At 43.4% G+C, this 27413-nt stretch overlaps 1 protein-coding gene across 5 annotated transcripts in view; it reads right to left on the bottom strand.

Moving 5' to 3' along the window:
* The window catches only part of Tmem71 (transmembrane protein 71), a 37248-nt gene extending 12346 nt beyond the window's left edge, over window positions 1-24902 (bottom strand). Inside the window, exons 1-6 of one of the 5 annotated variants that reach the window (XM_047517284.1) lie at window positions 24672-24902; window positions 23069-23150; window positions 21773-21833; window positions 17629-17841; window positions 14180-14352; window positions 2267-2452 (exon numbers count right to left, since the gene is read on the bottom strand). In XM_047517284.1, coding sequence (XP_047373240.1) covers window positions 2267-2452; window positions 14180-14352; window positions 17629-17841; window positions 21773-21833; window positions 23069-23114 — 679 coding nt within the window. In that variant the 5' untranslated portion in view covers window positions 23115-23150; window positions 24672-24902. Of the gene's footprint in view, window positions 1-2266; window positions 2453-14179; window positions 14353-17628; window positions 17842-20432; window positions 21161-21772; window positions 21834-23068; window positions 23151-24671 lie in introns of those variants that run through there. The other 4 variants (XM_047518471.1, XM_047517878.1, XM_047519222.1 and 1 more) reach the window with 4 other exon arrangements.
* Window positions 24903-27413: the final 2511 nt, after the last annotated feature.

The raw sequence follows: 27413 nt of genomic DNA, 5'->3' as shown, positions 1-27413 counted from the left end.
CAGTTTTGTCTATCACTATAAAATAAAAGACTATGTTACACGGTTCAGAGTTGCCTGTTGCTTTAATGTCGGGCAAAGGCTTGCAGGATTTATGCTAATGTCAGAAATTCAGGAACGAGGATGTAGGTGAAGGTAACAATAATAATGCCTAAAATCCGTAGAAGGCCTTTCAATTCACAAATAACTTTCACACATCAGTTCATTTAATCAACATAACAACCACGTGAGGTGGCTAACATTATCTTAGCTCTGCAAACAAGAAACCCCAAACTGAGAAAAATGACAAAATTATCCAAGGTCACACAGTTATGAGGCACCAGAGCCAAGATATAGAAACCACATCTAGACAGAACATAATGTTTTGTCTGAAGCGGGCAGGGAAAGACAATTGCAACTTTGCATACTGGCAGTCTCCAAAGACCCAAACAGAGAACATACATTATGAAATAGTTTGTCCTTGCAAACTCTTTGCAATCGTGAAATATCTCAGAGCTGTCGAGCCACAGTGGAAATGACTGCAGATCCTCCAGCACGTCTAAGCATGAGAGTTCAATCAATCAATCATATCATAAATCTCAGTACCCTAATTACCTAAAGAAAATCAGAGCTGGCTTAAAGATTACTACAGAAAACTTAAAAGAATCTATAAACAGACCTCAACTTAATTTTTGCCAAGTGCTTCCAAAGCTCAGTTTTGCAACAGTTGTTTGAAACTTGGAATGACTTTATGAATGCATTTATTTTTGCTATTTATGCTATGAATGAGGATTGAAGCAGCTACGAAACCTCCTTAGCCCACAATGTGGGTGGAATACTGAAGACTGGCAATTTGAAACATAGCAGCAGCAAATTATTCACTGAAAATATATGGTATTGATACATACTGTGAATTAAATAAGTTATTGTGGGTTCAATTGAACACTCAACCATCTTTCTAAAGTGTTTCTATTCTTTGCCTCCCTCCACTTAATGTGGAATTTGGAAAACATTTCCTGAGAGAAGCAAATCAGCTTGAAAACCTGCAGATAGCTCTAGACTTGAACACTGAAGGATGCATGGGTGTAAATGTGAGCTCGACCAAGACAGGAGCTGTGTGACTTTGGGCCAACACCTCGAGAGGGAGCTCACAAAACCCTCCGGCACTTCTCTAATGGGAACAGAGTGCGCAGGGAACCTTGGTCTTTTCAGGGACGGGAAGGCCAGTGAGGTCCATATCCATGGTTCTGTAAAGGCGAATAAGAAGACATGCTCCCGTTTAATCTCACCTTCCCACAACAATAACTTCCATTCAGTGAGTATTTAGCAGAAATGACACAAAGAGCTTTTCATGAACTATTTTAGTCTTTATGAAGTCAGAACCAGGATTATCTGTACATACAGACAAAACTGTTGCATTTTAGAGTTTGATAAACTGCTTAGTTTCATTCTTTGGTGGTTCATAGAGTTGTCGCTAATGTGCACGGGGAACAGGGCTTTGACTCTTGGCCAACTGGCAACAGAGCCAACCGGATAGCAGAGCCTGATACCAGCGAACTAGAGATGAGGGACTTGCTTGCTGGACTTATTCCAGACTCACTTATGCTTGCGACAGGAGATGCCTATGATTTTGGATATTTTTCCTTTTCTTACTAGAGGCATCACACTAAAGGATGTTCTTTTCCTGTGGGCACATGGTGCACACCTGTAATCCCAGCAGCTCAGGAGGCTGAGACAGGAGGACCGCAAGTTCAAAACCAGCCTCAGTAACTTAGCAATGCCCTAAGCAACTTAGTGAGACACTGTCACAAAACCAAAAATAAAAATAAAGGACTGGGGATGTGGCTCAGTGGGAAAGGACCCCTGCATTCAATCCCCAATATAAAAAAAAAAAAAGATGTTTTTGTCTTCCATTTCCTGTTTTTCTTCTGGTATGTGTCAAATACCCCACTAAATATAAAGAGTAAAGCAGTAGAAACCTGTGTTCCTTCTCTTCTGCTCTGTTAGTGCTTCACATTATATGTCGCATCTTCAGGATTTTTGAAAAATAAAGCATGATACATCCAGTGCTTCGGATGACTCTAAGATGACCCCAAAGGCAGTCACCCCCGCGTGAACACATCACACAGGCTCTGTCCCAGCCCAGGTCCTCCCCTCCTCACATGGGGGTATAACAATTCCCAGGAGCACATCAGTCACTCTCTGCTATCCTCAGGCCCTGAAAGGAAAAATCCTTTGGGAATGGGAAAATAGATAAATGAATAAATAAATAAATAAATAAAATACTCACGAGAACGATCTGCAATGTTCTCTTGGAAACATCCAGGGGCTTTCCCTGGGGACTGAAGAGAGTCCTGGGAGCCTCCTCCAGGAGGCCGAGATGTGATTTGGCTGGAAGAGGAGGCTTTTACAGAAGCTGCATTTGGCTTCTTTGGGTTCCAGTTGTCAGTCAGAGAAGAACAGTCAAAATCCCCTCCTGGAAAGGCAGATAGATGGGTTCAGAGAGAGAGAGAGAGAGAGAGAGAGAGAGAGAGAGTGTGCGCGCGTGCGTGTTCAGTGGCTTCTCTATGCATGGTTCATAACAATTGTAACCTGATGCACTGCCGGAGTAGGATAGAAAGCTTCTGGATCAAGTGGCTTCCTAAGTGGTCCTCCTTCTTGAACCTGAAGAGGCTTCAGTGCCAATATAAGCAAGGCCAGAGGCATAAACGTTTGGTAAAGAAAACTGATTGCAATGTGGTCAGAACAGAGTGACCCAGGGGAGCCCAGCAGAAGATGAAGCTGGAGCCAGACTGAGGGCTGGTCACTGAAGGCACTAAGTTCCCAGCTGAGCAGTCAGGAACTCATGGCAGGCTGTGGGATGATCCTGAGTTACATAGGGAGGCAGCATTTTTATGTAGGTAAAACAAGGTGAGGCTTGATATATGAGGAAATCCAGGTGCCCTGGAAGAAAGCTATCCAAAGAATGCTATCCAAAGACCATGTATAGAAGGACACAGGAAATCCCACCCATAATTCCTGAGTGATGATGGGCATCAAAAGGGTAGATTTGAAGGAGCATGGTGACCACATGGGCCACATGTATTTGTAGCATTAAACTTCATAGTGGGGCTAACTCCTTCTTCTAAATCACTCGTTCGCTCATTTGGCATTTATACAATGTTATTATATATTCAAAACAGACCAAGCTGCTGGGAAACAACAGAGGATTAGACAGATGTCATCTCTGTCCTCATGTGCCTTGTACTCTGGTAGGAGGAAGGTGAGACAAAGGACATCCTCCCGCCATAAAATATATTGACATGCTGGGTCAAATGCCGTATAAAAATGTGTTCGAATTTTTCTTCTAAGAGGTTATTTAATGCAAACATAGTTTCAAGAACACATGCCCATTCTCTTCCACAATGATCCACACATAAATACATTTTACCAGCCCTAAAATTAGCCTAGCATTACTTCAAAAAGAGTCAAATCTCAAAATCATATAGCATAATGTTTCAAACATGCTAAGATAACTCCTAATAACGATTGGTGTCTTCAACATTAGGGTATTAAGGAAGGATATGCCATTGTTGAGGCCGAATTTGAGTTTGGGGTTACAAGGTCCAAAATTGCCTGAATCCAGAGCTTCATTCAGTAAGATTGCCTTAGGAATGTCTCCCACCTCACAGAAAGTCAGCAACACACCTGACTCACAAGTCTCCTAGATTCATCTGGCATAAATATGCCCAGGAATTCCCTTGGTACTCTCGTTGGTGGCCTGGTGATGCCCACCCAGGGCTTAACTTTACTTCTGTGACCTTGAGTAAAAATTGGAGCCAGCGTAGAGCTCACTGACTTGAATGCAAAACCTCTCACCAAGAGCAGGCAGAAGCCCTGCCTGGGACGCAGGTGTTTCCTGAGCTGATGTCTTCAAAGATGGCACATATCCAACAGACATTTTTTAAACTCTACGACTGAGCTCAAATGAATGGTACATTCCCAGAGGCCAAGGCAAGGATCTCCAGAGCTCTGAGCAGTTATGGCTGAAACTGCCCTGGGGGACAGGGGCTTCCAGCAACCAAAGGGCTACAGTTTCAATGACACCATAGGAACAGAGAAAAGACCTTGGTGTAAAGGGAGACATCAAATTAGAACTGAATTCTTATAAGAACTCGAGTCTATTTCCCCAATGAAAGGGGAGGCTAAGAACAAAAGAACAAAAGTCACTTAAAGTTCAGAGAGAGGACTTGGCCTCTCATCTCCTTGGGTCGAGGCAGCGAGTCAGAGGAAGCTGTCTCCCCAAAGATCGTATAAGCAAGTGGTTTTCAAATTTATATTGAGAAGTCAACATTTAAACACAGTCTTGACTGGTACATGTTCTGTGATGTGTGCCAGGAGCCAATGTAAAAGCTCAGTTTAGAATGCTCTCAGCCCAAACTCCACAGCTTCCCTTCCCTCAGAGAAAGCCCAAGGGAGATGAGCTCACAAGCTAAAATTACAAGTACACCAGGATGTACTCTCCCAGGGGCAAGGAAAACATATACCATGACGCAGAAAAAGAGTACCCTAGGGGAGAAGACAACAGGGCACCCAGGAGAGTACTGCCTGATTTTCAGTTTAGAACAGTGGGTGTGGTATCTGGGGACATTGTGCTAATTTATTTTACCCTGGGGAGATGCTGAAGTATACCTATAAATTTCTAACTATAGTATCTACTTATTTTTTATTTTCATCAAAAAAAGAGAATTATTTCTGTGGCCCATATGAGTCTTGGTTTTATGACTATGGAATAACTCAAACCAACCATGTACATATTTGCCAACCCAAATGCGGGAGGGCACTCAGGTGGATGGGAGGGATACAGGGAGAAGACAGAGTTCCCCAAAGGCAGAGAATCCCAGGTGGTGTTTGTGCATGTTAGAGTTGCTGGTGGGAAGTGGGACAGGGGGAAGGAGGACAGTGCTCATCAGATAGGGAACAATGCAAACCAATGTCATTTACTAAGAAGAAAAAAAGTGAGTTTTAGTGGGAATGTCCAGGACTTGGGCTTCAGGAAGACTGGAACCTGAGTCTTAATGCAAGTAACTCACGGCATGTTACCTGGGTTTTCTGATCCCAAGTTTCCTCATCTATAAAGTAGGACAATGACTTCTACTTTTCACTATCTTTGTGATAATTGGATGAGACAATAAAAATGCCAACATCTTAAAGTATAGTAAAGAAGGAGAGAATGGAAGGTTTTACTATTAACAGGCATCATACTAGATATGGTCACTAGTTACATGACTTGATGGAAAGGTCAGCTCCGTGGTGGGGTTAGAGGGGTGCTGGGTAATTGTCAAAGGATGTTTCAAGGTGGAAGGGAGTCTCAATAATTTATCATTCTATAAAAAAGACAGGAAGGGTGGAGGGGAGCTTATTGCTGAACCTAAGGAAAGGGATTTTTTAAAAAATTTTGAACAAATCTGCAGGGAATCACTCTCAGACATTTCTAGGCCTGTGCCACATGGTTGCTTTATTCCCCCGACCTCACTGTATGACAAGGTGTCTTTTTCATTTTCCCTTATTTATTTATTTTAGTTACGTACAACACCAGGATACACCCTGACATAATCCCAAAAGCATGGAGCACACCTCTCCAATTCAATCCCCAGTCCCCCGCCACTACCCTCATCTCTCTTCAACCCATTAGCAGTTTACTTTTTATTTATTTAGTTAGTTTTACTTAGTATCCTGTGGAAGAAAGCACTGTAGGGCACAGACAGGACTGTGTCCTCTACCACCTGGCCCACTGCAGAGCTGACTATGCAGAGCAGAAGAGTCTCCAGGAAAGACACATCTAATATGTGGTGGGGAACACGTCCCCATGCCACAGCTCCCAAGATGCATTTGGAGACAAGGACAACAGAGGAGCAGAGAAGAAATAAAATCAAGGTTATTTTTGCCACCCAGTAGAAACTTCAAGAGGAATAATCCGAGCATTCTGAGCAACCCTGGCTAATAAATAGCCAGGGTTCTCTGCTTTGATTGCTGTCCTGGGATGTATGGAGCATAAAATGACTAAAGAAAGACACCAACTGGGAGGAAGGACAGGGGCAGGCCACCAAAAACAGCCCAGAGGAGACCCCAAGTCAGAGGATTCCCAACAGGGCCACAAGAGCAGAGGGGACGAAAGTTTCACGAACACAGAGTGGGAAGATCTACTTACTTATTCAGTGTGAAAATTGTCTACACTGCATAAATCACTCTGTACCAGGACCCTGGTCATGGTCTGGAGAAGGAAAGACATACAACCAGGATGTGAGGAGGTGGCTGCTAGGGTGAAGGCTGGCATGGGTTATCCGGGGCAAGTCTAGGAAGCAGGGTCTGAGTCTGCCTGGGGAAAGCCAGGGAGTTTGACCAGCATGGTCCTAAAGGGGAAACTTGACAGTAGGAAGGTCAGGCGGGGAGGGGACAGCAGAGGAAAGAAGAGATGTGGAGGGTTCCTAGAGAGCAAGTCCCAGGTGACCAGACAAGAGCATGTGCCTGGGGAATCCTGGGAGATGAGGCTGGCTGGACCACTAAGCCAAGATCAAATCCTGAGGGGCCGCATGTCACACTTGGGAGCTAAAATGTTCTGTGGGAGGCTGAAGTCATTGGAGAAGTATGAGCACGAGGAGTTCTGCGTGATAAGATGCTCTCCCAGCTGTGAGATCTGAGAGATGCCCACTTCCTGTTCTGGGGACTGAGCGAGTGGAGACCTCCAAGAGACCTTGGGGTCCTCATATAACAGGGGTTCTCAGTGAGGGTTTTCTACTCACGGACAAGTTTTTCTTACATCCCAGGACATGTTTGATTGATGTCACTTGGGATGTGGGGATTGCAACTGGTGTCTAGGGAGCAGAGCCAGGGATGCTGCTAACCAGTCTGGTTTGCAGGACGGCTGCCAGGCCGAGAGTGATCTGACCCAAAATATCGGTAACATTGAGGCCGAAAGCCTGCCGAGGGGAGCCCAGGCCTAAGTGCACAGGCATCTTGATCACTGGAGCTTCCAACAACTCTGGGTAGCCCTGATGGGTGGGGAGCCCGTCTCTTTCCCTCACCCTTGTCCAAACACCCGCTCTCTGCCTTGGTGGGGTAAATCGTTACTCATAACTTTATAAATCATCCTGTAAACTCAGACTGTAGAATGTGTAATTGGTGTGGTTTGGGTTAAGGTTTGTGTCCCCAACTAGACTAACACTTCATGTGGAAAAGTTCACCACAGCAACAGCAATCAGTACCAGTTCACAGTTGGCCCTCCGTAGGGTTTGTTCATGGATGGAGGTTGCTCCTGAGGTGGAATCTGAGAGCTAGGGCCTTAGCCAAAACAGAACCTGAGGCTGATACAGTTGGTTACAGGGATCAGAGACAGCGGGTCTGTTTTCTCCCCTGCAAAGGCTGAGGCTGACCTGTGACTGAGGTTTTGGGGAAGCAGAATGGCCTCCTCAACCAGGCTGGGGCCTGACTCCACCAGGGTGCCTGCTCAGCATGGGTACAGAGGCAGTGAGCTGGGGCTTTGGGGCTGAGGGATTCCTGCCAACCCCACAGGTTTCCTCCCACCATTCTACCCGGCACTAGCCCTAATGGCCAAGAGTGGAACAACCCGAGTGTCCACCCACAGATGAATGGGTAAAGAAAATGTGGGATGTTATTTAACCTTGCATAAAGAAGGCAGTCCTGCCATTTGCAGCAACGTGTATGCACCTAGAAGACAGTAAGCTAAGTAAAATCAGCCAGTCACAGAAGGACAAACCCTATAGCCCATCCTATGAGGATCCTGAAGCAGAGAACACAAGAGTGGTTTCCAGGGTCTGGAGTGGGGTGAGGGTTGGGGAATGTGGAGCTGCTGGCAAACAGTAGTTTCAGTTATATTAATGGATTTTTCAGAGCTACTATGTGCAATGTGGGGCCTGGGGTTTGCTAAAAGGATATAGCTCACGTCAAGTTCTTGCCACATGCACGCACAAGTATGCACACAGTTATTTGTGGGAGGGTGTTAGTTTTAGAGAAGAGCCTCAGCTAGGTGACTTGCTTCAACCATTTTGCCTATCCTAGAGTGGGTGGAAATAAAACCAGAGGAAGGTCCCATTCAGTCCTCCCTGTGTGAATTCTCTGTTCTCTTTCAGGATGACTCACAGACTGGGAACACATCCCGAATTTCAGTATTGGGGTCTGGGGAGCTGCAAAGCACCACGGCTGAAGAATGAATTGCAACTAATGAGAAAAGGTGTCTCGACACAGCTGGGGAAGGGGTGAGCTGAGGACAAATGGAAAAAAGAAAAAAACAAATCCTCTCTCGTCTGGAAAATGAAGCCACAGAAAATCAGGGGAAGTAGTGTTTGATTGCATCCATTGCAGAAAGAGAAAACAGAAAAACAACTTAATTTCGAATTCTTCTGGAGTCTTGTAACTAGGCTATATTTCCAGAGAAAAGAAAATTGCTGATAAAAGTCACAGGGCCTGGTGTAAATCCAGAAAACAAGAAGTCTGGGGGAAATTTGATTACAGCTGACAGCGGAGATGAGAGATTTCAAAGTCCTGTGTGCACCAGGTTGACTCATTACTGATTGTGGAGTGGGGTGGTTTGGTATGTTATATTTAGAAGATATTTGGCAACCATGAGAATTTTAATAAGATACCTCATGCACGTGCAGGACTGCTGTGGCCCAACTGCTTTAAAATTGTTTGGACATATTTTGAACAGGCAACTATGGGAAAACTAGATGTTAATTTCTGAACATGTGAAATACTGCCTTTGGAACAGAGATTCCCAGACTTTGGTCATCAGGCATCATTGCCCAGATCTTGGACAATATCCCAGAAGCTTCTTGCTTTTAGTCACTTAATATTGTCTTCAATTTGTATCATTTTTGGCTTTTATTTTAAAGGTGACTTTATATCAATTACGTAAATGTCCTAAAGAGAAAATAAATGTGAAAATAAGTGCAATGAAAATGTAGTGTTATTTAATTCGTGCCAACTACCAATGGAGGAAAAGCTCTGAGCCTGTTTTTTGTTGAAAAGAACTTTGTTAAAAGAGAAAATAGTAAGTTTGAGAATCCCAAAGCTACCAGGACTCTGGATTGAACAGGTTTCCTGGGTTCTCTGAAGATTATCAAAAGAGGGACCACTGCTTCTCGCTATATAACTCAATGTCCACTTCTGCTGAGTCCTAGAGGCATTTCCCATCTCACCCACACTTTGGGGAACTTTGCTTTAGATCTGAGAAAAGATCTGAGCTTCAGAGAAGTAGGCTAGAACCCAAGGCTGGAAACTGGCAAAGATAAATGGAAGGTCAGCATAAGCCCGCCATCTTGGCCACAGCACTAACCAGTGAGGAGAAGAGGGAACCTTCAACGGGAACGAGAGGGTGTGCATGGGGGCTGGGGAGATGCTGGCAAAGGTACAAAGTTTCCATCAGAGGGGATCAGATCAGGTCTGTAGGGCTATTGCACAGCATGGTGACTGTAGTTAATAATGATGTATCATATGCTTAAAAATTGCTAGAGAATAGCTCTGGCATGCTCTCACGACTGTGTGAGGTGATAGATAAGTTAACTATCTTGATATCGCCCTTTCACATATATGTATACAAAAGATCACATTGTCCACAGTAATACATGCAATTTTTGTCAGCTATTCAAAAATAAAATTTAAAAAGAATAATGACAGTCTGAAATAGACAAATCCATAGAGACAGAAAGTAGGTCAGTGACTGTCAGGGGCTGGTAGGGAATGGGGTGTGACTCCTAGAGAGTATGCGGTTTCTCTTTGGGGGTGAGGAAAATGTTCTGGAATTAGAAGGTGGTCATGGTTGCATAAACTATCTTGAGATGATACTAAAAAATTCAGCGAATTGTATACATTAAAATGGTAATTTTATAGGATGTGAGTTATGTCGCAATTAGAAAGTAATGAAAGCCCCTCATTACTCAAGGTGCTTGTGCCAATTTTTCAGGGACACCAACAGTTGGCAAGGCAACCTCTCCTTTGCCTTCTGAGTGAAGATTTAGTAGGTAACTCATTCACCAGAGGCTTCTTGTAGGCCACAGGACAGTTGGAATGATAGCTTCTCAGACTGTCATTAGCCATTTCTTTACATTCCACAGAGCACCATGCTCCTCTGGTTCTTGACTTGTGACTCTCCCCAGTGAGTCTCAGTACTTAGGAGCACACACTCACATGCTAAGGTCTGGCCACGTTCCTTCCAAGTTGTGTGGCCTCATGAAAAGCATGAATCTGCCTCAGCCTCCTCCTCTGGAAAGTGGGGATCAGAACAGTAGCTCCCCCTTAGGTTTCCCAGGAAATGGTAATATCCCTGATGTCGGTCTGCCGGGGTGGCGCTGGTCCCCAGTACTTATGACTCTGAATTGTTTCCTTAATTCTCCTCTCTGTTCATGCACTTGGTTTCCTAGGGAGATGCCACTGTTCTGGAGACCTGTACTGCTTCTCAGGTTGACTTTGAATCCACTATCTCAGATCCTTTCCTACTCCTGAATGTTTCTCACATTTCTAGACCTTGACTGGGTACCTTTCTATGTCCCTGAACTACATCAGATTCAGCCCTTATGAAGTGGAATTCATTGTATCTTTTCCTCACCTCAGCCCTCCCTTTTCTTCTTTCAGAGCTTGTACACATTGAACAGAATGGCAGCCCCCTTGCTAATACGATACTTTATGAGTTGTTGCATTTCATTCCCATGACAATTCTATATGCTAGTAATTTTCTTCTTTGATAGATGAAGAAATGGAGGCTCCAAGAGGTTCTTTTTTTTTAACTTGACCAAGAATACTTAAGTAGAAAGAGATGGTTCCAGGACTTGAACCCAGGTCTGTCCAGCTCAAAACGCCCTCCTCATCGCCCTGCCTACCGTCTTCCATCCAGGGGCAAGCCCACCAAAGTCAATACGTCAGTTTTCTTTACCTTCTCCCACTTTCTCACCACCACGTATAATCTGTCACCAACATTTTAATTCTCCTTAAATATTTAAGGAAAGATTTAAGATTTTTTTTTTTTTTTTTTTTTTTTTTGCAGTGCTGGGGATCAAACCCAGGGCCTTGTGCTTGCAAGGCAGGCACTCTACTGACTGAGCTATCTCCCCAGCCCAGGAAAGATTTAAGATTTAAGGAAAAATATTCAATTTCCCTGCTCTATTTCCAGACCCATTTTCTTATTGTGCTGGTCGGTGTCAGTTGCTTCTGAGTCCCACTGTTTATGCCTCCTATTTCGCTGCATAACACTGAGAAGGTAACTGAAAATCCATATCTGATGGCTGCCAACCTGCTTAAGATCCTTCAAACCTATCTTCAATTGGTTAGATCAATCCCAAGTCCTCAGAATGTACCGAAGGTTCTTTAACCATTCAGTCTCTTTCCATGTTCATTCCCTATATCTCTACCTCTTTCTTTTCTTCTTTGCCTGAATGTACTTCCTTTTTAGATAGAATGCCTTTGACTTAATTAATAATTTGGTAATGTTATGGAATTTTTTCTTCATTTAATAAGCACTCATTTTATTTTTAAAATGCATCAGATATTACATGCAAACAGACTCACAAGTTCTTGTGAAATCTGGTGGAATCTTCATGGTATTATGTCAATGTCAAGTTCCTGGTTCTGATAATATTCTGTAGTTGTATAAATTGTTACCAGTGGGTGAAACTTGATGAATGGTGCACATGAACTCTCTATACTATTTTTTTTTTTGCAACTTTGAATGAGCCTATAATTACTGTAAATTAAATTTTTTAAAGATAATGTAATTTTTGAACTGTATGTCCAGGAATAAGGTAGTAAGCAATGATGGTACACTTACATTTACAATTGTATTATATGACTCAACTTGCTTGTTTTTTGAGCCTGGACTACAATTTACTTGCTGGATTTACCTTGGGAAGGAGGGTAAAACACTTCTTGGCAAAAAGCAAAACCTGGACTTTTAAACTAAGCAGACCTTGATTGAATTCCAACTCTGATATTTATAAGCTAAATGAACTTGGGCAGTTTACTTAACCCTGAACCTCAATTTCATCCTAATTATAGTATATATGATAATGTGACCTACTTCTCAAGGGACTGGGGGATATTTTAACAAGATGGTGTATGTAAACAAGGTAATATATTTAAGCTGGACAGACTGTAAAATGCTCAGCCTATAACAATCCTTTGACTTCTCTCTTCCTTTCATAGCCCATGTCATCAAATCCAATTGGCTCTGACTTTGAAATATGTCCAGAATCCCAACCCTTATTACCCTACCCTGTGGTCATCTTAGTTCAAGATCTCATCATCCCCACCAGAAATCACTCCAAACCTCACCAGTTTCCTTGTTCTGTCTCTCACACTTGACATCTAATCTGAACAGGGTAGCCAGAGTTATCTTGTCAAAACGTAACTTGAAACATGTTATTTCTCCATCAAAATCCCCAGGGGCATCTCAGCTTGCTTGACCAAGCCTTGGACATGGCCTCTTGGCTCTCCTGTCTTCCCTACTTGCGCTGGGACACACACACTTCCCTCCCCTCCCAGTCCCCACCCAGCAGCTTCCTGGTCCAGAGCTTCCACACACACTCCTCTCTCCCCTGGATTCCTCCTCTCCAGATACCTGCTCAGAGGCTTTGCCAACTGAAGGCCTTCCCTGGCCACCTTATTTCAGCCTGCAAGCTCCATCACCTCACCCTGGGTTGTTCTTCATCCACTCACATATTTCTTAACATGCCGTGTAATTTACTTATTGTCCATTTCCCCATGCCCCCGCCTAAATGCAAGTTCCATGAGAATAAGTAATTTTGTCTGTTTCTGTCACCCCTCTGTCCAGTATGTAGATGGAGTCTGCCACATAGTTGGCCCTCAATAAAATCTTCCAATGAATGAAGGAATGGATTCCAGTAGAGTAAGCAACCTGAGAACAGTGACAGGAAGACCAAGGTCCAATGGGAAACCCAGAAGACAGTAGTCCAAGTGACATGCAGGGAAGGGAAGGAAGGCGAAGCTGAAGACAAGACAGGGCTGTGGGCGTGGCGGAAGTGCGAAAGCAGAGGGCCCATGCCCAGAAGGGCCTCACCCTTGGTTAACACGCTGCTGTCAACATTTGAAACTCTTCAACTTTTACTAACGAGAGGCTCTGAATTTTATTTTGTACTGGACCCTACAAATTAATCCAGTTCTGGTTGGGAAGTATGAAATATTGAAAGAAATTATATATTAAGAAAGAAAGACAAGGTCACATACTTGTCTTGGGAAGTCCATCCTCCCAGCAATTTGGAAGATGGATGGGGAAGTTGGGAATTTCCTTCTGGCTCATCTCCACCAGGCAAGCCCATGCATCTCCAAACGCCTGCTAGGATGATACCTGCCCTGAGACCCTCCAGTCTCCTCCAGGCCAAGCTAATGTCACCTTCCCTGGCTCACCCTCAGACGTTATCTCTGCACATTGCTCATGAATCTGCTACAATGTCAAAGGCATCATACTGCAATTATTTGCAAACATATCTACCTTCCTATCTTCAACCAAGAGTTTCCCAAGTTAGAGTCAAGTCTTATTCAACTTTGAAGAATGCATGCTTAGTATGATGGCTGCCAACAGAACAGGTAATCAGGAAGTTTGACAGGTGAGTGAATAAATGAGAAAATATGCTTTGAGTTTTACATAGTGTAGTTATACATATGGTTTGTATGTATGTATACATAAGCATATATTTGTATATGTTTATATTATGTAATATATGCAATTAATGTTACATGTGATGTTATCTTTTTCAAGAGAAATACATACATACATATACACATACATGTATATCTTGTGTCTCAGTGAAGATATTGAGATGTAGCAAAGCAACTGTCTCAATGTGCCCAGGCTGAGACTTGAATCCTGAATCTAGTACACTTTCTCTGACAAAGGTCTTTTAAGTCTGACTCTAGTTTCAATGCTCCACCCATATCCCAAACAGGAAAAGACGTTTCAGAAAAGTGCAAGTATTTCCTGAGCATTATCAACTTACTACTCCACACATTTACATTAGGATGCTTTGTGCCTCAGGGACACAGACACATTCCGATCACAGAAGTCCCGCAGAGAGAATTTGGGTGGTGCTCTATCCAGAGCACTCTCACCTCTGGGTCTGATCTGACATTGGCCTGGACATGGCTGCCACTACCCACTTGGATGACGCCTCACTCTGGAAAGAGGACTCAGACTCACCATCTCCACCGCAGTGGTATACGTCCGGCCTCCTGCCACCCTCCAGCCAGACGTCCTCATCAGGGCAAGCGTCAGCGTCACCCAAGACACTTCCGCACAGCCAGGATTGGGAGGCACTGAGGCTGAAGAGAGAAGGAAGGGAACGGCGAACTCTCCTCTTCTTCCTGAATATTCTGGGAAGAAACAAAAGTGGCCTGCTGAACAGTGAACGGCAGTCACCTTGGGTGTGAAACAGCTTCCTGTGGAGGGACTATGCACAGAATATGTGTCTATAGCTTAAGTCTGGTCACTCCATTAATTCTATACAAATTAACTAAAACTCTACCACGTGCCAAGTCCTTGGATCAATGTCAAGGATATGAGATAAAGACAAAGCCATGTGTACACAAAGGTCACAGTCTGCTCTGGGAGGAGAATAACGCAGGTCCAGCTGGTTCTTTCCAAGAGCCCCATCTGTTCAGGTAGTTTCTCAGTGCTTTACTGGATACTCAGGTTACTCTCAAGCAGTCTTATGAGGTGGGCACTATGATTACCCCATTTTTGCAATCAGGAAACAGCCCTAGAGAGGTTAAGTTACTCAGCGGAGGTCATCCAGCTATCAAGTGGACAGCCTGGCTCCACAGTCTCTGGTCTAGATGGCCAAAAGCAGTAGGGGGTATGTGCTTTTAAGGATTACCTAGAGGCAGGCTGGAGAGCGCGGGGAAAGGCTTCATGGTTGAGAATCGAAGGAGGCTTTGTGGGGTGAGTTCTAGGCTGTAAGAGCCTGCCCTGCTCACTGAAGGACAAGTGGGTCTCATCGGGTCACCCCAGGAAGCATGGCTGGAAAGGTAAACCTGAGTGAAGAATCTTGTCTATTTTGGGGGCAAGGCAGGATTTAATTTTAATGCAACCAATCTCAGGAGATCAACCTCAGGAGCATGTCAAGGGGGAGTATGGGTTGTGACCTGCTTGGGTTTGCATTTACAAAAGATTCTTGACCACAGAGAACGGCTCCAAGGGGCCAGACCAAGGGCAGAAAGGCCACTGAAAGTACAGAGCAAAGCCATTTGGTTGTCTGCCTGAGCTGGGGTGTGCCGAGCCCTGCATCACATACACCCTGGTGAGAAATACTTAGAACCTGAACCAAAGCCCAGTTGTGCAAAGAGGAAATGGGACTCTTCTCCTGTTAACGCAGGCCACACCTCCATGGACCTCTCCAGCTGCCGTCAGAGGCATTTGGAACTGAGTGCTCCCTTCGTGTCCACATGGATTACGGCAGGCCTGGAGCATTCCTCGTCTTGTTGCTTCCTGATCAGGGTGATCTCGGTCCTAGGGAACATCTGGCAGGAATGGGGCTGTGGTCAAGAAACTCAGCTTTATGCTAACTCTCTCTGTCCTCTATTTCAGGTAACAGCAAGTTGAGAAAAATGACAGAGTTCATGATTATTGAACAACTTCTTGGTGAAAATGAATCAAATTTGAAAGATTCTTGTAGGTTCTAAAATGAGATAATCTTAAGTTGATTAAGTAGTAATTAGAAAATTTCTGTGTATTCATATATTCATTAATTCACTCAGCAAGTGTTCACTTAGCACCTATTATTGAGATGAAAACCTATCAAATTTGAGAACAAAGTGTAGGGATAAAACAGTATCAGCAAGTTCAAGTGATTAGAAACTTGTTCTCTCAGGTCAGAGAACCTGTTTTGGAATTCTGCGAGCTTGGGGAAGTTACTTATTTGGACTTAGGTTTCTCATGTGTTCATGGACATGGTGATAATAGAACCCATGTCAGACTAGAGCAGGTGTTGGGATCAAATGAGATTGCATGCTTAAATGGTTGGGACAGTGTCTAGCATGGAGCAAATAAGAAATGATATTGATTTCATTTATTTACTCAACAAACATTGATTGTTATGATCAAGAAAAACTGGGAGCAAAAGAAATGGAGTGAAATTCTCCTGAAGGAGGTGCTACGTCATGTCAGAAAGCCATTGGGCAGCAGTCAAGGGAGGTCCTGCAGGTGAGTAATTCTGGAGGCATTCAGAGTGCTGTGACCAACTGCATAGACCTTAGCAAGAAGGATGGTGGTCTGTAGAAAGACAGTGGCCATGAGGACAGAGAGGAGGAGAGCAACCCAAAGTAGCCTTGGGCAACTGACTCATCCGCCTTAGACACTGTGGCAGAAGCAATAAGCTTTCCACCTGATCATTCTGCTCTTTCTCCCGGGCACCCTCTGGGCTACATTTCCCTGATCTCTTACCACCAGGTGCAGCCATGAGTCTAGGGTCTTCCAGCAGAGTGTGAGCAGAAACTCAACCCAGGTACAACGTGTGTTCTAGCTATTGGGTGTCACTAGGATTTTGTCACTGTTCTGATGTGGGAGTTCCAGAAAAGGAAAGGTTTTCACCATTTCAGGAAATGGTCTCTGGCTTTATCAGATGGATGTGAAATGGGACCAGTCACCAAAAGCAGAAATAAAGGAAAGGTGTGTTTGGAGGGAAGAAGAGGAATGGATTCACGCTGGATTAGTTACACAACATTATCGGGTCAATACCTGACTGATACGGTCAGCATGTGGGTGGTGTTGCAGCAAAAGGAAATGGACCCACATTCCCTGGTCCAGAGTGAATCCGTTCATCTCTTTCCTCCAAACACACCCTTCTTCTGTTTCCTCTTTTGGTGACTGGTGCCACTCCACATCCAGCTGACGATGCCAGAGTCCTACACTCCATGAAGTGCCCTTCCTTTTCAGAACTCCCACCTGAACGGCGTCCAGGCCGTGCCCCTTCACCACCCTGTCCACGCCCCCACCCCTTATCCTCGCCCCACTCCCTCTGGTCCACGGTAACCCTGCCTTCAGCTTTTCCCCTTCTCACCCTCCACTCAGGCTCCCAGCCCATCCTCTGAGCAGCAATCACTGCTGTCTTTCTGAGACTAATCACACCGTCTGTCGGGGCTCCTCCTCACGCAGGGAATGAAGCCCACGGGCCCCAGCCTGCTGTGGACCCTCCCCACGCAGCCCCACCTCTGTGTCCCCGTCTGCTTTGCCACAGGCACTCCTTCCCTTCCCACCTCAGCGGGTCCTGCCCTGATTGTGCTGAGTCTCTCCGAACGCCAGCCATTTCTGTGCTCTCTTCCTGGAAGCTCCCTTGCCTACTTCAGCTGATACCTTAGGTCTCAGGCACTCAAGGCCACTGTCACCAGCTCTAGAATGCTTGTCTTCAGCCGGTACCCCAGGGAACAGGCCTCCCACCACATCCAGACAGATTCCTACCCCAGCACCTGGGTCACTTCCCTTTACTTTTGCTCGTTTTCAAGTGGGCCACCATCCCTGTCCCTTACTGCCCTTCGATTTCCACAATCTGGAGCATAAGGAGCTCCTGATGAAAGGAGGCTGGGGTGTGGGTGAACGAGCCATCTGCGTCAGGACTGGACTCGAGCGCACCCTTAGGAAACAATCCCACTTACCTGACTAAGTTCTCCTTGTACGAAACCGTGGTCTGGGAGGGGTTCAGAGTTACGTTGCCATCTTCGTCACACAGGAAGCTGTCCTCTGTCCACACGTAGTAGCCATTGGTGAGGAGTCTGGGGCTGCGGCGACAGGTGTGAGGGTAGCCCGTCAAGGGGTCTACGGAGCAGCATTCCAAGGGACCGCCACCATCCAGGAAGTGGCGGGCAAGGCTGGAGGGGAAGCGCAGAGAGCTCTGAGTGGGCAGTGGCTGCAGTCACACAGCCGCCGGGTTCTGGCCCCCGGAAGAGAGGCGAGATCACCCCACTGGCATCTGTACGTTAACTTCCGCGGCCTCACGGGCAACACTCTGGTCTTTCGGGATTCAACGTTGAACCACACATTTAGTGCCTCTTCCTATTTTAAACTGGCGAAAACACTGTGGCTAAGCAGCATTTTCCCCCATGATGAGCCTTCACTCTTGACATGAGCCCTTTTCTTGGATAGAAAAATTGCAAAGTAACCTTTCTGGGGTGTTGGAAACTCATAGTTCCCTTTGCCCCCCTTAACTTGAGTGCCATGTGCCAAGTCCTTACTTTCCTCACTATAACTGAGAAACTATAATGTCTCTTTTCCTTCCATCTCCCACTCAACAGCCACCCAGCTTCTGGAAGATAGTTTCTGTGTCCTGCATAGTTTTTCTTTCTTTTTTTCCCATACTAAAAATTTTCCAGTTCATTTAACTTGGCTACATATGATACAGTATGGTTTTGATCTCTTCATCATCACATTTTGACTGCTATTACCTGATTATTTTTCAGCTTTTAAAGCATCTTTTCATGTATCATGCCCAGCATGGAATCCGGCCTTTGAGGTGTGTCTGTCTGGAGGAGATTGGGACTGTCACCTCCCTCATTATAGAATCATGTCTTTAATGATGGAACCCAAGTTATGTTAGCCTGATTCTTTTCTTTCTTTTTCTATGGTCACCACCAACCTATCATCATACTACTGAATTGATTGCCAATTTCTAGTCTTTCTACCATATAACTTAAATCATAATCCACCCCACAGATCTTAGGATCAATTACTCTTTAGGATCAATTAGCCAATCACCTTAGAAAGTCAATATATAAAAAAGACAAATAAATAAAAGTCTTTGCATCTAGATAGAGTTAAGTTTACACCTGCATTTGAATCCTGCTTCTGCCACTTGCTAATTATTTATACTCCCCGAGACTTAGTTGTCTGTAAATGCAAACCTGTACAACCAAGTTCACCCAAACCCAACCTGTAGAGTTGCTGTGAAGATAAAATATCATCATGTCATCATTTCACACAAGGTTAACACCAATGTCCTCCATGGTTGTAAGCTAAATCTGTGGCCTCCTATTTGAACAACCTCATAGTTTTGTGCTTTTGGAATTTGGGAGGACCCTGGATCATACCATGACATTTTAATGTATTTACATGATGTCATTCAAAACTATTATCCCTGGTGTTGATATGTCCTATTTCAAATCATTGCTGAAAATATTGAACAGTACTGGTGGAGATGCCTGGGAAACACCAGGAGAGGCTGTTTTGCAGATGCCCACTGACTTACCTCATCAGTACATTTTGGTTATTGTTTCCCTTGTGAATAGGTTAGAAAATGGAAACTCCAGTAGGATAAGTTAATTGTTCAAGATCTTAAGACTTATGATTGGGAGAGGTGGGTGTAAGAATCTACATCTTTTGTCTCCTACTGTTTAGTGTGGTGATGGAGGGTGGAAGAGCAGTTACCGAGAGCAAGGGTCTCTGATGCCCTCATGGCTGTGGCATGCCCAGTTCCTGGGATGTTCCTATGCAAGGGCACAGGATGCCTAGCTGCTGTAGTAATGCCCTGCATGAGGAGGCTCCATGCAAGAACCCTATTAGCTCTAACCTTGATCTCAGGCACACAGCTCACAGGAAGAAAGGAATTCTTATACTACACAACCACAGTGTTTCACCAGCTCCACTTCTCTGGTTTCTGTCTGCCTTATAGCAACTTTTAACAATGGACTTTCTTGAGAGCTACACAAACTCCTAACATTGTACTTTGCAACTGTGGGTTGCAACTGGGGAAAAGCCACATAGATGTCCTAGTTTCTATAACTCTCCTGACTACAAAGAATATGGTTGCATAGTTTCTAACCTGATAATGAGACATATATAAATAAAGATTGCTGGAGTAACTCTTTAGAAAGCAGGCTCCACCTGATCCCAGCCCGATCTCCAAGATCTGCGTCTGTTGATTTTTGTTTTCCAATCCCCCTTTGCCCCTCACCAGATCCCAGTTTGACCACTGGTTGCAACATCCTATCTTGTGATTTTTTTTCTCCTGTACTATTTGTCTCCTCAAGAATTAGTCTGGAGCACTCCCATAATCCCAATTTCTAGGGAGGATGAGACTGAAGAATCCCGAGTTTGAGGCCAGACAGGGCAACTTAATGAGACCCTGTCTCAAAGCTATTTTTTTAAAGGACTGGGAACATAGCTCCCTGGGTTCATCCCCCAAACCACACATACACACACACACACACACACACACACACACACAAATTAATGGGGTGTCTCTAATACACTGACAGGTAGGAGATTACAGATTTTTGACTCGCATTTCTATCAGCCTTCTAATTCCCAAGGTTGCAACCTTGAATATGGGTCACCTGCAGTCTCCTTCACCCTAGGGGTGTCTCTCCTTTCTATTCCTCTTGACTTTATCTCACCTGTCTTGATTGTAAACAAACTGGAGTTGTTCTTCCAAACACCCACACTACAGTAAGAAAGAGATTCTTACCCCAACATCACACACTTTGAGGGGTAGCACAGTTCTCCATAGATCTTGATGCAACTCTTCAATTCTTCTGTAGTGGTTGCAACAGCTGAGTTTTCTTAGAAGGTCTCTGCAAGTTGGCTTCAGAACTCCAACCTCACACAAAGCCCAACAACTAGCCCAATTTCCCAAGACCCAGTCCTGGCTTGCCTTGAGAGGTGACTGACCAGGACTTGGAAGAGCCTGGAGCTCAGGCTTTCTAGGGTGGCACAAAGACTGACTGATATTAGTGAGGGACAAACACTGTGAGGGTTTTTAAAAATGCACATAATTAATCCCACATCAATGAACAGAAAAATGTCTCATTCTTCTATTCATCTCCATCATGCTGCACTGAATTTCTTTTTTTTTTCAATTAAAAGTCTATCCATGATTAATATATGCATCCAAGTTCTTAAGGAAATGCTGCTTTGATAGGTATTATTTATTGGACACTTATCATGGGTCTGGACTCACATTTTTTATGTCTGCTGTCACAATCTCTCTATATTTAAGTATCACTGTTAACCACCTTGTAGAGCAGGAAAAAAAATGAGACGCAGAAGGGCAAATAACATGGATATTTTACATAGCTGGTATGTGGCAGCGTTGTGATGTGGGTGGACCTAGTCGATCTGACTCTAAAAGCATGAGTTCTGTCCACAGTTCAGCTTGTTCAACCGTTGAGGATTCATTTGGTGGCACCAGAAGGCCTAGATGTAATGTACAGGAAGGAACAGTTCTAATATCAGTGCCTAGTCCCTTTATACTATTGGCACATTTCACATAACGCAGGGGAAAGTTAGACTTCTGGGAGTCAGAAATAAAGGAAGGAAAAAAAAAGAGAAGTCTATGCAGTACTTGAACAAAATGTTAGCATCTACTTGTGTGAGTGGAGTATAAAACTTGAGCGGCTTGTGCATTGGTGTAAAATAACATGGATTTATAAAACTAGCTAAGAAGACATATTTAAGAAACCTTTATGGATGTGTAAATACACTCTACTATCATGTATATCTAAACAGAACAAATTTTAAAAAAGAGAAATCATTGATGTGAGAAAAAGCAACCATTCATCAGTATTCAATATAGCTTCTCCATTCAACAAAGAGACAATTTATATCTGCCTACACATTCGCACTAAAAAAAATAAGAAATCAAAATAGAATCTGTCTTCAGATTAGTTTTTGTTTTGTTTGTGCATGAAACAGAAAGTATATAACCATATCAAACCCAGATGATAGCTCAAATGGTATTTTTAAATCAGGACAAAATAAGACATGCAGGAAGGGAACTTGATTTAATCACGAAGTCTCGTGGCCTACCTTGGGAAAAGGCACGAGGGAGACAGCTCTGCAGTGCATTCCCTGTCCCACCTGGAGGAGCCTGCAACGCAATGGGAGAGGAACTCATCGCATCTCACCAACACACGCGATCCTGACAGTGGCGTCAAGAAGGTATGAGCAGCTGGTGTCCCAGCCTAAGCTGAAAGACTTCAACCAGCATAGCCATCCCATAAGTCAGCCCAACACAGCTTGTCACCAGGCCTCCCTGGGAGGGAAGAGAGAAAGAAGGGGCTTCTAGTCTCTGTCCCTTCTTACACCCAGCAGCCCTTTGAGGTTATTTTAAGATTAGGCAATAATAAGTCCTTCGCATCAAAATGAGCTTATGAAAGTAATGAAGTAAACGTCATGCATGAGTATGAAAGAAACCAACGTCAATTACCCAAAGAGTTAGTTACTGTAGTTTGCTCCATAATCTGAGGAGTTCAGTCATTGGCCCCAATTCTCCCTCCTTAGTGCATTTTCAGACAGTTCTCTAAAGTAGCAAGCAGAAGATAATAGTGGGGCGAGGGGAGAGAATAAGGTGTTTCATTTGGTTTTGTTTTTTAATATGCAATTTTTCAAAGTTTGAAGCCTGTGAGTATTCCTCATTTAAAAAAAAAAAGAAAAAAAAAATTCACCCCTTCACTCAGTCCAGCTTAATCACAGGCCTGGCAACTTGACTTGGGGAGAGTTACCACTGATTAATATTCTCAACTCCCAAACAGCATTTTATAATATGCAGAGATGTGTCGATACTTATAACAGACGGGCTCAAAGATACTTGATTCCGTGACTGACAATCACCAAGACAAAGAAAGGAATTTAGACTTTCAGATTGGGTGGGTTGATTTGTCAGGAGAATATCGTGGGTGTGTGAAGGGAGGGTTAGAAGTGAGGTTTGGGGAGAAAATAACAAGAGGAAGGAAGAAACTTGAAACCACTACCGTTTTAACAACGCCCTTATTTTCTGCAAGTAGCTATCAAAATCATTCAGCATTTTTTATAGACAGTTTTGCATCTTAATAGTAGCTGATAAACAGCCTCCTTTCACATTTATGCACAGGCATCTAAAAAAGTAGTGACTTTTTTCTATGAAGAAAAAAAAAAAAAAAAACACCACATTTCTCTCAAGGAAAGAAATGAAGTCAAAATCATCACCGTGGCGCACACTGGCATTTAAGAAGCAAAGCTACTGACAGATGGTTAATGGTCTAAGTATCAGCAAAATCAAAGCAAGGAAATTGCTAAAAGGCGTCTAATCGTTCAAAAGATAATTGCGTAGAGCAGTTCTCCTACATTTACTTGCTACTGGTGTTGACATCAGTTGAGATATTCGGTACATCTTGGGAAGGTCGCTTGTTCAAACTTCACAGATTTTCTGCAAAAGATGTTTAAAAAAAAAAAAGGAAAAAGATGGACTATATATCAAAAATAGAAAAATGATGCCAAAACAGATGGCATCTACTAATTGCACTAGTCAGATTTGTTTACTGAAATAGTACGGAGATATAGGATTGAAAGCAGGAGACCAGATTGTGGGGTTTCGGTAAGGTTGTATCTGCCTCAGTGATTTTTGTATTCTATCTTCCATTGTCTCCGGCCACTGAATCATCTTTTCCTTTAAATAAGGACCCATTTTATTTGGGAAAGCCAGACGTGCAAAGGTTGATTTGTCATCCAGATACAGTAACAAAAGTGAGTTATTTAATCAGGAAGTCTGAAAAATGACTGCTTCCAGAAAACTCCAAATGGATTTGAATGTAAAGCATCCACTGCAAATCAACTTCATTATCAAGTTTCCAGCTGTGCTGGGGGATGGCGTCTGTCTTTTGCCCAAACAACTTGAGCCACTGACAGGTAGTCACAGAGGGTCAGTGCTTTTTTGTAATTGTTATCAGTCTGATATCAGGTTGGACATTCCTAAGTAGTATAAGCAACATTGCACTAAAAATAACATAACACTGGGAAGATTTCAAAACTCGGCTCCTGTGAGTATATAATTTACTTTGTCCATTACCAATTAAGCACATATCAAAGTGTATAAATTATGTAAACTTTGATCACTTACCTCTCATCAAATAAATCTACTGAGATTGGTAAATACCAATCTACTCATAGCTTTGTGGAATAGGACTACATTCTTTTCTGATTCCTCACCACCTCTTTCCAAGTTATCCAAGTTAACATGATAACTAGTAAAGAATTATTTTTGTGCCTTCAGCACAATATCTCAACCAGGTGATTCTCAAGCTCCACATTGATTATTTTAATAAATTATATACAAACTTTGTTAGGAAATATAGAACCCAGCTTATAGAACTCTTTATGGATGCTAGGAGAACTTTCTAGCATTCCATGAAAAAATCTCTAAATCGAAGAAATGCACATTTGTAAATTTCACTTGTTAATAATATAAAATAATATTGTTTACAATCTAATATATTAGTATGTCATTTGTTATTTTCACTTTTGGTCAATATAATATATAACATCAATTTGTCCAGCATAGAGTACCCTATGCTAGTATTTTTCAAGCACTAGGCTTTTTTTTTTTTTTTTCCTGGCACTGGGAGTTGAACCCAGGACTTTACATTGAGCTGCATCCCCAGCCCATTAAGCTTATTTTTAAACCAACAAACCCTGCAGCAGAAAGTAAGGTCTTGTTATGTCTTATAAATATTAGTGGTCATCTACAGTTACTACGCTGACAGTTAACTGAGAATTAGTAACAGTGAAAACGACTTCAGTTACAGCTCTAGAACCTTTCAAGGAACAGACTCTGTCTATCACTTCCAGCCAAGCAATGCATGTTGCTCTGAAAAATAATCTGCCCATATGTGTTCCTTCCAGAGGGAGTCCCTGATCTCTTCTTCCAATTAATAAATGATAAAATAATTACGGAAATGTGAAGCTCCCTGTGGTTGATAGCAGAGAAATCGAGGACTGAGCAGTTCTTCGGCTGTCAACTGGTGCAGAAGCCTCTTGATAAAGGGATTTCCGTGCCCTCTGCTACTACACCTGCACACGTTCCCGCAGTGTGCGGGAGAAGTCTGGTGCTCAGGCAGTGCCCTCTGTTTCTCCTGGCTGTTGCCTGGAAGGGAGGAACGCGTAGTCCTGGGGAAAGTCAGCCTCACGCCCCTTCTTGTTTTCTTTTTAAAAACAGCCTGCGTAACAGAGGCAGAGCAAGGGCGTGAGGTCACACTTCCTGCCTGGCTCCTGCCAGTGCTATTCATGATGAGGGGCAGGGTGAAGATCTCAGAGAGTCTCCTGCACTAGCAGCAGGGGATTTGCAGTCCCTGAGTAAGTGAGGCCAGCTGGATACACTATGGTCACTAAGGGGTGCTTTTCTGAGCCAATGTGTCACCCCGATAGCTGCAAGACCATGAGGAACTCTTCCAGTGAAGAAACACTTCTTGCTCATCCTCTTTTTTACATTTAGTTCTGAGTATTGCAAAGTTATGTCCTTTATCCAAATCACTTATATTGATAATGCACTGATGCTATTAAGTTGAAAATGTCATTAAATAACAGGAGCATGAGTTCTTGCAAATTCTTATGGTGGTGATGTATTGACCTAACAAAGGTGGATTAAGAAATAAATAAACTCTATGGGTAGCATTTTAGATTTTATATTTACATTTTAGTAGAACCCAAAGAATTTGGTACAGTCTGTGGGTCCCCACACTTCTGTGATATCAAAGAGATAAAAGGAATATACATTCCAGGAACACTGAGGTAACTTTGGGTACTGGAAAGTGTGTGGGTTTTGAAGTCACACAGAATGAGATTCAAACTGTCTGCTGTTCTGGCTATTTGTGACTTAAGCTTTTTGAGTTGCAATTTTCTCAACTATAAATGTGATATTATGTACTTCACAGGATGACTTGAACAATCAAATGAGAAGAAAGAAGAGGGAAGTCACGGAATCAGCACAAGCCTGCAGGATGCACTCCTTCCGGTTTTCTGCAAGCCCAGTCCTTGTCTGAGGCCTCTGTTGGGGAGGCTAGCAGAAAAGTCAGTTTCATCCATTGGTTCTTAGGATCCCCTTACCCTTTAGGTTCTGTTGCATGACACTGTCTTTCTGTAGAATATGACCCAGGCAGCAGAAGCCATCAAGAGGACTCAAACCCTGGTAGGACAGCTCCTGCTTATACCCTTAACTGAGAAGCAATAATAGTCCCATCAGATGTGTTCCAGCATTTTCTAGGAGCTAGGTCTTGCAGTAAGCATTATACATAAGAGACCGTATTTAAGTTTCCCAGGATCCTAGAAAGCAAGTGGGATCATCGTCCACTCCCAATGGAGATGCAGAGAATACAGCTCCCTCTCTACACTGCAAAGGGCTAGTATCCAGCCCTGCGACTCCGCATGGCTCTTGTGTCCTCAGGCTTGCTCATCTCCTAGTTCGAATTCAAATCTTTAAGTTCTGTGTTCCCTCTGCCCCAGAATGGACCCCTACTAGTCACAAAGCTTCCTTCCTCACCTCCCTCAGCTCCTTACCCAGCAGCTCCATGCTAACTTGCCGTCCACTCCATTCCTTCTTCTTGACCTACTTTAATTGATGCTCCTCTTTAGTGTGTTTCAACTTGCACTTCATTCTTGGTAATGACCAATGCTTAGAACATAAGGTTTAAAAGGCCAGATAACTTTGTAATTTTCCCTAATTTCTCTTTTCCCTGTATCAAGAATAGTGTACCCCATATAACAGGTCATCAATTAGTATTTGTAGAATTGATGAGCAAATGAATGGAAATCCAGGCAGCTGTGACTTCAGAAACTTTGTTCTGTATACTAGAACTCAGTGTTTCTAGAAGCACATTCCACAGAATGCTCAACCCTCCACCGTTAACAGAGGTTATATGTGTGTACGGGGAAATTTAATAGCAAATTAAAGTACAAAAATCCTAGAAAAATATGTTCTCCAAAAATAGACCTCTCTATAGGCTTTTAAATGATATTGGGGAAAAAAAAACTCAACATTTCTTAAAATTATTTGCCCTGGTGAAACTTTCATTCAGATAACATCTCCTGAGACCTGTGTTCCAGAACTGTGTTTCAGAGGCTTTTATATGCTGGGAATCTCGTAGAATCCTGTAGAAGTAAGTAGGTTTCTGGAAGCATTTCTAACCAGCTCTGGGCATGACTGCTCCTTAGGATGCTCTGTGGTAGACAGAATGCTGGAGAACACTGGGTAATTACCATATAGATTGCTGATTTAACTAACCAATTCTTAAATACTATAACCAATGAATAAACAGACCTTCTTACTAAAATCCCTCATGTACTCATGATTTCTTCGCCTACCCCAGCTTCATCTCCCTCGGGAACTTTGTGTTTTATCAGATGGTATACCATTCTGTCTAATTGTTCATGGTGGGCAATTAGGAGAAATCCGTACTACTCCCTATGAAGCTCCTGAATGTGACATGCTCTCATCCCCACTGTATCCTCTGAGGCTAATATTCCAAATGTCACTTGGCCTCTCTCCAGTACATTTTCCAAGTCACATCCAGAATGGTCTTTTCAATAGGAGTATTTTATTATGCCACTCCTCTGATTAAACCCATCAATGGCTTGCCATTGCTCCTGTCTCAGTAAGTTCAAAATCATCCCTGTGGTTTATTAGTTTCTGCGAAAATAG

The sequence above is a fragment of the Sciurus carolinensis genome, chromosome 1 (assembly GCF_902686445.1).
Source record: "Sciurus carolinensis chromosome 1, mSciCar1.2, whole genome shotgun sequence".
Classification (NCBI taxonomy): domain Eukaryota; kingdom Metazoa; phylum Chordata; class Mammalia; order Rodentia; family Sciuridae; genus Sciurus; species Sciurus carolinensis.
The sequence above is the reverse complement of the archived record's forward strand: the minus strand, read 5'-3'. Positions and strand labels throughout refer to the sequence as shown.